General features: G+C 45.8%; 1 protein-coding gene across 3 annotated transcripts in view; it reads left to right on the forward strand.

Annotated features, from left to right (window-relative positions):
* The window catches only part of THBS2 (thrombospondin 2), a 1,066,666-nt gene that overhangs the window by 638,698 nt on the left and 415,886 nt on the right, over nt 1-12,082 (forward strand). For all 3 annotated transcript variants that reach the window (XM_073671497.1, XM_073671496.1, XM_073671498.1), the window contains 4 exons: nt 255-428; nt 919-1,046; nt 1,131-1,283; nt 1,806-2,024. In XM_073671497.1, the coding sequence (XP_073527598.1) occupies nt 255-428; nt 919-1,046; nt 1,131-1,283; nt 1,806-2,024 (674 nt within the window). The remainder of the gene's footprint in view (nt 1-254; nt 429-918; nt 1,047-1,130; nt 1,284-1,805; nt 2,025-12,082) is intronic.

Here is a 12,082-nt window from a genome sequence, read left to right on the forward strand (position 1 = left end):
TTTACATCTTTACAAGGGCACAATAAATAAGCTTAATTGCTCTGTTGGGGTCACATCTGAATAATGTGAACAATCCATTTAGCTTGAAACTCTGTAAAATGAAAAACTTTATAACATAAGAATGTTCATAACAGTTCATATTTCTATCCATGAATATCCTAACAATAGAGCTTAAAGACTTAATGCTCTTTCCTAAAACAATATACTTTCTAAGTAAAAGCTCTTTCTTAAATGTTGTAATTTTCTTATTTCAGTTAACGGAAAATGGGGACCTTGGTCACCATGGTCTACTTGCACTGTGAGCTGTGCAGGAGGTCTAAGAGAAAGGTCTCGAATCTGCAATAACCCCACACCACAATATGGAGGAACGAAATGTGCTGGTGATATTAAAGAAAAAGAAATGTGTAACAAACAAGATTGTCCAATAGGTGAGGTACATTGTATTAATTAAATTAAGAATAATAATGTTATTAATTATTTAATTAATTGGTTATTTGTGATATTCTAAATTTGTCTGGTTAGTCTTCACAGGAGAATATATCTTTAATTTTTTTTACGTGAGATAGTGTAAAGAGAGTGTCGGCTGTATCAGCACCAACTGCACTGATGGATAGCCAGCCCTAATGCTGAGATTCTGTCAGTCAGTGCTGGGGGGTGCAGTTACAACCACCAAGCTCTGTACCGAGAGCGGTGACTGAACCCGCACTGACGCCACCCCTGTGGATGAAACCGGAACTCTACCGAGGGGAATAAAGTTAATTTAAGACCTACTTTACAGTTTTTTTCAATTCTTCTCCTATGCTCTTATGTTTCAATTAAAGGCAAATTTATTTAATACTAGCGTAAAATGTTGTCCTGCTAAATACAAGTAATATGAAAATATTATTGACTGACGTTTTGTTAATTTTATTTAAACAGACGGATGCCTCTCTAATCCTTGTTTTCCTGGGGCTGAGTGTAGTAGTTATCCTGATGGATCCTGGTCATGTGGAGCTTGTCCTGTTGGATATCTTGGTAATGGAAAATTTTGTGAGGATCTTGATGAGGTATAACATAATAAACACTTGTTTTGAATGTAGGTGATAGATTTTTTTATCTGAGTTTTTAAAGGAATTTATTTTTATCTCTAGTGTGCATTGGTTTCTGATGCCTGCTTCAGATTCGGAGGTGTCCATCGCTGCGCGAACACAGATCCAGGTTTCCACTGCCTCCCATGCCCGCCACGCTATAAAGGCAGTCAACCATTTGGTGTTGGATTAGAGGTTGCTAAGAAATACAAGCAAGTGAGTTTTTTAGAATGCTATTCATTTTGGGATTAGAGGTCTAAAGTTAATCTGATTACAAGATGTGAGTTCAAAATGTGGTATATATACTGATAATTTTGTTTTTACAAAGCAAAAGTTTGTCTCCCACTTTCTTTCTGCTTACCATTTATGACAATAAGAGAAGCCTGTAGCAAAGCTTTCATTATAAGGTCAGTTTGTCTTGTTTTTGGTAGTAGACTCACAGTAATTAATCTCTACATCTCTGCTTTCAAACTCATTCAAGGAATGCTAACGAATAGCTGTCAAAACAATATCAAGTTATATCTATTTACTATGGAGAGTGACAGTTCTGCAATGGAATGTGCAATGTGTGTTTGCAAAGGAGGCAGAAATGTGAATGGTTTAAAAAGTGTAATTTAGTTAGCATTTTTTATAGCCACAATTTAGCCAGTGGGGAAATTGTATTGCTGCATTGTCTGAAAAAAAATCCTCATTATACACTTTTTCCTGGAAAATTAATACGAATATATCTATCTGCAGGAATGTGAACCAATAAACCCATGTAAGGACCAAACTCACAATTGCCAGAAGAATGCAGAATGTATTTACATTGGCCACTTTAGCGAACCATCTTTCAAATGCGAATGTCAAACTGGATATGCAGGTGATGGCATAATATGTGGGGAAGATACTGATTTGGATGGATGGCCTAATACTAATCTTATTTGTGCTGCAAATGCTACTTATCATTGTACCAAGGTAAGAACAGTATGTGATAATATCCATAACTTTATTTAAAGCATATGAGAAGAAGCTAAAAATTAGTTATGGGCCTTGTCCGGGATTCCACAGCGACGACACCGGGAGATCACGCAATAATATCTCACCGTGCCGTCACTGCGTCATGGATTTCGTTTGGAATCACGAGCACATGATCCAGACTACTCACTACTTAGGTACCAGTAAGCAACCAGTGAGCATTTGGCGTCACACCACGGGATTCTAACACATGGAATATGTGTTCACGCCCTCTGCACAGTCACTGTCAGCTTCACGATAGCCCAATTATTAATATTATTCGCTGCCACCACCGTCCAGCTTTGAAATGTAATACTAGCCTGGGCGAACGCGTTCTGGTAGCATATGGCTTCGGGGAAGGGAACGATTACTGGACAAAACAAACAGAACTATTAAATTTTATATTTAATCCAAAAGGGAGGCAGTGTTTAGTAAAAATATATACAAGGATTTTACAAAGGAGACATTACAATACATATGCAGTTACACAAAATAATAAGGATTAAAGGAGAAACTTACTCTATAAAGATCGCTGCCACGATTCAATATAGCCGGACGGGAGCTATCCTTATGACCATTCGGTGGAACATGACCCCTTGCTTATGATACATATGCACCCTGCAATGAGCGAATCTCCAACCTCAGCAATCTGTTTCATGCTGAAAGGAGAGATCTGCCCACACACCCCTGTGCTGACATCAAAGGGGCTCGGCTCCACGCTTCATGTCTGTATTAGAAAATTCTAACTTTTGGGATAACTTATCGCGCGTTGATCCCAGAAGCCCAAAAGTGATGCCAAATTTTCTATTATGATTTCACCTTCATTTAGAGACATTGCGCCATTGCGGTATACTATTCTGGTGCTTTTGCGCTACAGCTCCACGGAGGGGTTTTTGGCTACGAAGAAATGAGTATATCGCTCCTCGGCTGACCCTGCCACTAGAAATATAGGTCCCATTATTATCAGAATTATGGAACTTCCATTATTCCATATTTCGTATCTGTGCCGGCAAGACTAGAGATTTCCCTTTGAAGCTCGGGAGGCCAGCTTCAACAGTTACACGTAAATTATTGCAAGCCTGCATCTAATTGCCCCCTTCCTCTTCCAGGCGAAATGTACTCGCATTTTAATTAGGCTGGTGGCACCTATCTTGCCAGCACTTGTGTACAAGGCCTTACTCATGAGTATGCTAATTGGGGTTTTGTGCTGAAATCTACACGGAGATAGCTTTTGTTCTGACAAATGCTCGATTGCTAGCTTTTGTTTTGGGACAAAAGGTGGAAGGGAGGGGTAAGTGCGCTTCAGGGAAAGAAAGAATATGTTCAATATTTCTAAATATGTCCCTGACCGGCCTTTATAATAAAAAAAATATAAAATTAGTCTACCTAATGTGTATTGAATTTTAATTCTATATATTAAGCCTATAGAACTATAAGTCTATTGTCATATTCTAGTAGAGTGGCTGAAACTGTGATATCTTTAGACTCATAGCAGAAGTTGGCGATTGTTTGCCTAGTTGGAAAATTTTGCTAAAAAGTAAAAAAATGCATTTGACAAGGGGATTATAAATTTTGGGGACCATCATATTATATAGATTTGAGAGAAGGGTGGACAAAGAAGTAGAGGTCTTTAGGATCAAAGCATGATAATTTAGAACTTGGTTTAACCCCTTTATCCCTGAAAACTGTTTGCACGTAAATGACCAGGCCAATTTTTACAATTCTGACCAGTGTCACTTTATGGGGTAATAACTCTGGAACGCTTCAACGGATTCCACTGATTCTGAGATTGTTTTTGCATGACATATTGTACTTCATGATCATAAAGTGGTAAAATTTTATTTTATATGACTGGTGTTTAATTGCGAAAAAAATTGGAAATTTGACGAAAATGTTGGAAAATGTGCAATTTTCAAACTTTCAATTTTCATACCCTTAAATCAGAGAGATATGTGTTACATGTATGCCGCTAAGTTTAGATAGGGGCGAGACTGGTTTCATGAATTCTTGGAATCCTGGGGGAACTGTTACTCAGGGCGACCATAAATTGCAGCCTTCTCAGTCATAAGGAGTATTGACTGCCTGGCACAGACACTCTTGACAGAGTCCTTATGAAAAGTTCAACAGTGGTATTTAATGCGGATGCACGGACAGTACAAAGCATCAGTCCTTTAGAGCAACAGGCTTTCATAAACAATAGCAGGCTTTTCCTTCACAAAGGCACAATAGTACACAGCATTCTTTATCCTGCAGCGAGATGGAGGAGGGAGGGTTTGGTGAGGGAGATGATCCCTATGACACAATTCTTTCCAGTTCTTATCTTCCTGCCCGATGATAGGATTTCTCAACTAGCAGTACAGGGTCTCTGACCAAAGCCCAGCTTCACTTTTAACTTGAATCCTGTCCACTATGGTTCACTTGCCTGAATTTCTGTGAAATACAGATCACATAGGAATCATCCCTTCGGCTGCTTCTAGACAGTAAACAACTTCCCCACAATCCCCCTGGGGCTCTGCTAACCACTCCCTGTCTCCTGTGACTGTGTTAACCCCTCTAATTTCTGGATGCTTCTGAAGTAAACCACTTCCTGTCTCCTATGATTATGTTAACTCTTCTAGTTGCTGGATGCTTTTGAAGCAACAGCACTACTTCTGCCTGTCACACTCTTAACTCCTTTTTTTGAAAGTCGTCCTCAACATTCATCTTGATTGGTCGATCCGACCAATTCTGAGACAGTGGTGAGAGTTGTGTAACTTTATATACAAATTGGCATAACATTTACAAACATTAATAACAACCTATTATTATGACCTTTTGCTTGTAGGACTCCTGTAAGAAATACACAATTAAAACAATCTGCATCTCTTCCACTGGAGCTTTTCGTATGTCTTCAACCAGTTCTCTCTCTCTCTAGACCAAAACAAGTCTTTCCACCAGGCAACATTGTCCATACTGTCTCTCGGGGGTGAATACCACTCAAGTCGGCTTACCCGGTCCATAGGCAGAGATACCTGTTTCCAATCGAAAGTCCTTAGCACTTAACTCGGTTCACCAAGTGTCTCATACATCAGCATCACAGGTCTTCTTTCTTCTCTCGACATCCTCCTGGTGGGTTGTTCTTCAGATACCACGGGTTCTTCGATAACAGGAGTTTCTTCCGCCGCACTCATTTCTCATACTTCCTCAGATGCTCTTGGAACTGCCTTTGTAAGTTCCTGTACTTCCCTTGAATTGTCCATTTCCGCACGGTCTGGTAATTCAGCTAGTCCGAAGTGTTGATCGGTCTCTTCAATGACCACTATTCGATCGTCAGATCTGGATTGAGCTTCATCTGTATTCCTTGGTACAAACTCTGGAGCCTCGGGACTCAGTTCACTCTCCTGAGGATGGTACATCCCTCTCCTTGCCGGTTCGAGAAATACATCAGTTTGCTCTTCTTCATCGGAACTCTCAAGGTTATTATACACCTCCGGAGCTTCAGTCTGTGGTAGTCCCTTAGTCGATCTCAGTCGATGTCGTTCTAATTCTGGGAAGTCTTCTTGTCGTGGGAGAGATAATCACGGGATAGTTGTAAATTCAGATGGACTATTCTGCTTTTCTTATTTCCCGTTTCCAATTGGATTTCATACACTGGACTGTCATCGGCTTTCCTCTTTACGACCACATACACCTTGTCTTCTCAGTACGAACAAAGTTTTCCTGGACCACATTTTTCACGTACGTTCTTGACTAGCACCCAATTTCCTGGTGTCATTTCTGCTCCATAACATTACCTCTGCCATCCATTCCTTCTATTTCTGAATGGACACCGGAATATTGAACATTATGTCGATTGGCAGTCTTGGTGATCGTCCATACAATAAGAAGAAAGATGAATAACCAGTTGCTTCACTCTTGGTACATTTGTAGGCATTTGACCTTTGACAGAGAACTCTTCCAGTCTTTCTTCTCATCAGCTGTTAAAGTGCGCAATATCTACAATGTATGGTTGAAACAATCCACTTGTCCATTACCCTCTGGGGAATAGGGTGTTGTGTGGGATCTCAGAATTCTACAGTACTTTCCTAACTTGGCAAAGGGCTGATTCTCAAATTCTCTTCCTTGGTCGTGGTGTAACCTCGTAGGGAACCCAAACTTCAAAGCGAAATCATTGAAGACTTTCTGTGCCGCTGTTCTACCAGATTTTTTGGTGGTGGCATATACTTGAGCAAATCGAGTAAAATGGTCCATCACCAACAAAATGTATTTGTAATGGCCCTTGCATGTCTCGAGATGTAGAAAGTCTATTGAGACCATCTCAAATGGGTTCGTAGTTTGGATGTTGCCCATAGGTGCCTGGGTTGATGTGTTGGGATGTTTATCTTTCAGACACCTAAACTCCCTGGTCACGTAGCTCTCAATATCTCTCTGCATGTTCGGCCAGAAGAAACTTTCATGGACCAAGTTAGTTGTCCTTTCCACTCCCAGGTGTCCCATGTTTTCATGGAGTTCTTTGAAGACCAACCTACGGAATACTCTGACTAGTACCAACTGTTGGTTTTGTCCTCTTTTACGATACAGGATACCGTCTACACTGAGGTACAGCTTCTTCCATTCCTTGAATAAAACAGATACTGTTGGTGACTCATTAACTCTCTCCCGTTTAGTCGGAAACCGATTTTGGTCCACATATGGTAGTATTCTGGAAATTATCTAATCTTCCCGTTGTGCTCTATGGATTGTTCCTTTTGGTTTTTGTTGAATGGACAGGGGGTGATCTTGTTCTTTTGCTTTTACGGTGATTTCCACCGTCAATGGACACCACAATGGTGTGTCTTTCTCTTGATGAGCTTGTACTGCTTGGGAAGTGCTTATAATAGCTTCCAAACTGACTTCCTCTGAGCAATCTTGCATGAACTCCTCAGGCTTTAGTGGCATTCTCGACATTCCGTCAGCATCCGCATTGCATTTTCCTGGCCTGTACTTGCTACTGAAATTGAAGTCAGCTAGCTCAGCTTCCCATCTCTGACCCGAAGCATTCAGTTTGGCTGTAGTGAGAACATAGGTCAAAGGGTTGTTGTCAGTGTATACTTCAAACTCTTTGCTGTAATAGAGATAATCTCTAAATCAAATCATTCACAGCCCATTTCAATGCCAGGAACTCCAGTTTTCTGGAATGTAGATGGTAATTCTTCACGGCGTCTGTCAACGTTCTGGAACCGTAACCGATGACTCTCAATTTCCCATTTGATGCGGATACAAGGCAGCTTCCAGTCCAACTTGAGAAGCATCACAATGGAGAACAAATGGTAAGTTGAAATCAAGATATCCCGATATTCCAGTATGGGTAGTTTTACCAAGAAATCCACTAATTGTCCCAATAGCTCCTGATGGTCTGATGTCCAGAGAATGCACAGCTGTGATGAAACTGCATTGTTTCTTTTAAGCCCAGTCCTGATTGCGTTCTTCTTTTTCTCCATGGGTGTTGCTGACTCTGTCGTCCCTCCCAAGAGGGGGTATAGTGGGGCAGCAATCCTGGAGAAGTCCTAGACTTAAGTACGATAGTAGGAGAGGAATCCTAAGATCTGCCTCAACTCCCCCCGACAGTAGATGGCTGCTTGTCTTTTAAGGCCAGTACCGGAGCGATTACTCCTGAGTCCATGGTATATCCTTTTCCGCACACAATTTTCCCTAGGAATCGGACTTGTCTTTTGAACAGTTCACACTTCTTTGGGGTTAACTTAACTCTGTGTTGTTGATACCGCTGTAGCACAATCCTCACATGTTCAACATGCTCCTGGAAGGTTTTGCTGTGTACCATATTGTGATCCAAGTACGGCTGGCAGATATCTTCCCTCAATCCTTCTAAACATTGGAATTCTGCTGGAGCTGAACTAAGCCTAAATGGTATGCGGATCCACTCATATAATCCCCACAGTGTGATGAATGCTGTCTGTAGCATCGGCGTCTCTGCCCCCTACCAGGCAGAGACGCCGTCCCCCTTACCGCCGCGCTCCTGGTCTGGCATCTTCCGGCCTCCCTGCTGCTGCTGGTGCACGCAGGTTCCCGGGCACTGTGCTTAGGGCGCGCGTGCTCCCTCCCTCTTAAAGGGGCCGCGCGCGCCGTCCTAAAAAGTCCCCTGCCAATGGCCGGAGGACTTTCCCTATTTAAAGCACCTCCTACAATATGGAGGTGCCCGTGCAAGGTTGTTGCTCTGTGATTCTACTGTGGCTTCAGCCCTCAGGTCCTTCTGCAAGTCAGTCCTGTCCGCCAGTCTGTTCTTCAGTTCAGTCCGCCAGTCTAACTACTATCCAGCCCGACAGTCTGTCTACAGTCCAGTCCGCCAGTCTGTCTATGGGCTCTGCCCGCCTGCTTACCTGGAAGCACCTGCCTGTTACCTGCCGTGCCCGTCAGCCTGCTCACCTGGAAGCACCTGTCAGTTACCCGTTGTGCTTGCCAGCCTGCCTACCCGGAGCACCCGTCTGGCTATCAGCCGAATCTGCCTGTTTGTCTACCCGGACCACCCGTCTGCCTACCTGCCGTGCTCATCCACTGTACCGGTCAGTTCCTGCCATCTGACCCGTGGGAGTCACCTGCTCTCATACAAGGTCGGGCCCAGAGTGGCACCTGGTCCCTCTGCTCGGTCCCTCCCTGGTTCACGGAGTCGATTGAGCCGCCGTGCGACCTTGGTCAGTCCGAGTAGATACTTAGTTACGCCCCTCTGGTCCCTCCTTGCACCGCAGCGCAGAGGTTCCACCACCCGGATCCGTAACAGTTTGCAAGGGCCATGGAACCCGGTGGCCCCCAGGCTCCTTCGCTATCTGACCTGTACCAGGAGGTTTCTCGTCAGAGATTCCAACAGGAGACTATCCTGACCTACCTGCGGTCAGTCAACTCACGCATGGACACGCTGTCCACCCCATCTGTGTCCGCCTCGAGCCGAGCTGCACCCACTCTGGCGGCGCCTCAGCCTACTAGTACCATGGCATCCAGCTCTGGCCCCCGGCTCTCTGCGCCTCCTCGTTTTGGTGGTGACCCCGTCTTATGTCGGGGTTTTCTAAATCAGTGCACGCTGCACTTTGAACTCCTGGCACATCAGTTTCCCTCTGACCAGGCCAAGGTGGTGTTCACCATGTCTCATCTCACCGGGGAGGCATTGGCATGGCTAAAACCTCTGTAGGAGAGAGGGGATCCCCTGGTGTCCGATCTTCCGGCTTTCCTCACTGCCTTCCGGAAGGTCTTCGATGAGCCCGGACGAAAGACTTCTACTGCCTCCTCTCTGTCTCCGCCATGGGAGTCTCACCGTGGGCCAGTATGCCATACATTTCCGTACCCTCGCATCTGAGCTTGCCTGGAACAATGAGGCCCTGGTGTACTCCTTCTGGGAGGGTCTTTCCGGACGGATCAAGAATGAGCTAGCCGGTCGTGACATCCCTTCCACCCTGGATGACCTGGTGTCACTAGCTACCCGGATTGACATCCCTTTTTTGGAATGAGCTAAGGAGACTACCCGGGAGAGAAGATTTCCGTGTCTCGCTCCTGTATTACAAAAACTTGCCTCCCAACCAGCAATTCCCCGGGCACGCTCGCCTGAACCCATGCAAGTTGACCAAACCAAGGTGGTCAAGTCTCGCCAGGAGACGCGCCGAGCCGAAGGGAGTTGCTTCTACTGTGGCAGTAAGGAGCGTCTGATCTGATCCTGCCTGGTGAAACCGGGAAACTCCAGTGTCCTAGGCAAGAATAAATCCTCTCCGTCCTTGACTCTGTTTCTATTTCCTGTGGTGAGATCCGCTTCTTCGAGACCGCCCACCTGGTTTCCGGAGCCGCAGGCCCTTGTGGAGCGGTATCAGATTCCTACCATACATCTGGCTGAACCATTGGGAGTCGCTTCCGTGAATGGGAGACTTCTTCCAGAGACCATCTTGCTCGTCACAGAGCCTGTAACCCTTAAGGTGGGAATGCTGCACTCGGAGAGGATCTCCTTTCATTTGCTGTCCGGTCTCTCTCTCTCCCTCTTGCTTGGTCTACCCTGGTTACACAGACATGAACCCGTCCTGAATTGGCGATCTGGTGAGGTGCTCCTTTGGGGGCAGGATTGCCATGAGTCCTGCCTGGTTCCGGTTCGTCCAGCTCGACCCCCATCTACTCCGGCTAATCTACCTGGTCTGCCGGCACCCTACTGGTCCTATGCGGACGTCTTTGACAAGAAGAAAGCTGAGACTCTACCACCTCATAGGCCGTATGATTGCCCAATCGACCTGGTGCCCGGTGTTTCACTTCCCCGCGGGCGTATCTACCCCTTGTCGCTGGCTGAGACCCGGGCCATATCTGAGTACATAGAAGAGAATCTTGCTAGGGGATTCATCCAGAAATCTACCTCCCCGGCTGGAGCAGGATTCTTCTTCGTTAAGAAGAAAGACGGCTTGCTACGTCCTTGTATCGACTACAGGGGTCTTAACTCGATCATCATCAAGAATAAGTAACCCCCGCCCTTTCATCTCGGAGCTGTTCGACCACCTTAAAGGCGCGAAGATCTTCACCAAGCTCCATCTCTTGGGGTGTACAATTTGGTCTGGATCCGCCAGGGAGACGAGTGGAAGATGGCATTCAACACCTGGGACAGTCACTATGAATACCGCGTGATGACCTTTGGTCTCTGTAATGCCCCAGCCGTCTTCCAGGAGCTGGTTAGTGACATCTTCCGTGATCTCCTGTATTCTTGCGTGGTAGTGTACCTGGACGATATCCTGGTCTTCTCTCCAGATCTGCCCACATACCGGAGGGATGTTCGTCAGGTTCTGCTAAGGCTCCGGCAGAATTACCTCTACGCAAAATTTGAGAAATGCCTCTTCGAGCAGACTTTCCTTCCATTCCTGGGATATATTATCTCTGAGACTGGTCTTTGGATGGATCCTGAGAAGGTTTCTGCCATCTTAAAGTGGCCCCGTCCGGAGGGGTTGAAGGAGATTCAGCGATTCCTGGGCTTCGCAAATTATTACCGCCTCTTCATTCCTCATTTCTCCTCCCGGACCTCTCCCACCTCCGCGCTCACCTGTAAGGGAGCAAATCCCAAGGAATGGACTTCCGAAGTGGAGGAAGCCTTCGTCTCCCTTAAACAAGCTTTCTCCTCCGCCCCTGTGCTGCACCGTCCGGATTGCAACAAGCAGTTCTTCCTGGAGGTTGATGCCTCCTCCGCCGTAGCGGTGCTCACCAAGAAATCCCCATCCAGGAGAATGGTAACCTGCGGCTTCTTCTCCAAGCTCTTCTCCTCATCCGAGCGCAACTACTCCATAGGAGTTCGTGAGCTGCTTGCCATCAAATTGGCGCTGGAGGAATGGCGCTACCTGCTGGAGGGGGCTCTGCACCCGGTGGTCATCTACACTGACCACAAAAACCTGACCTTTTTACAAAACGCCCAAAGACTCAATCCGCGTCAGGCCCGGTGGTCTCTGTTCTTTCCTCGATTCTGCTGTACTCTGCATTATCACCCTGCAGACAAGAACATTAAAGCCGATGCTCTATCCCGCTCATTCCTGTCTTCTGACCAAGAGGAGGAGCCTCTACATATCATCGACCCCTCCAAAGTAATGAATGTGGCTCCGTTTGACCTGTCTCTTCTTCCACCCGGTAAGACTTTTGTAGCGGTTCTGGATCGTAAGAAGGTTCTACTCTGGGGATATTCATCCAAATGCTGGCCAGAGGAAGACCTTCCTGCTCATCGCCCGGCATTACTGATGGCCTTCCCTATGCAAGGATGTTGCGGTTTCCGTCACGGCTTGTTCCTCCTGTGCCCGTAGCAAGGTTCCCAGGCATCTTGCAGCTGGCCGTCTCCTTTGTCTTCCTGTACCTTCCGCTCCCTGGCAACACATTGCTATGGACTTTATTACGGATCTCCCTGCTACTGCCGCTTGTAGTGTCAATGGCCGGAGGACTTTCCCTATTTAAAGCACCTCCTACAATATGGAGGTACCCGTGCAAGGTTGTTGCTCTGTGATTCTACTGTTGTTTCAGCCCTCAGGTCCTTTTGCAAGTCAGTCCTG

The sequence above is a fragment of the Phyllobates terribilis genome, unplaced genomic scaffold (assembly GCF_046119375.1).
Source record: "Phyllobates terribilis strain yellow unplaced genomic scaffold, ASM4611937v1 Scaffold_3__8_contigs__length_932513732, whole genome shotgun sequence".
Lineage (NCBI taxonomy): Eukaryota > Metazoa > Chordata > Amphibia > Anura > Dendrobatidae > Phyllobates > Phyllobates terribilis.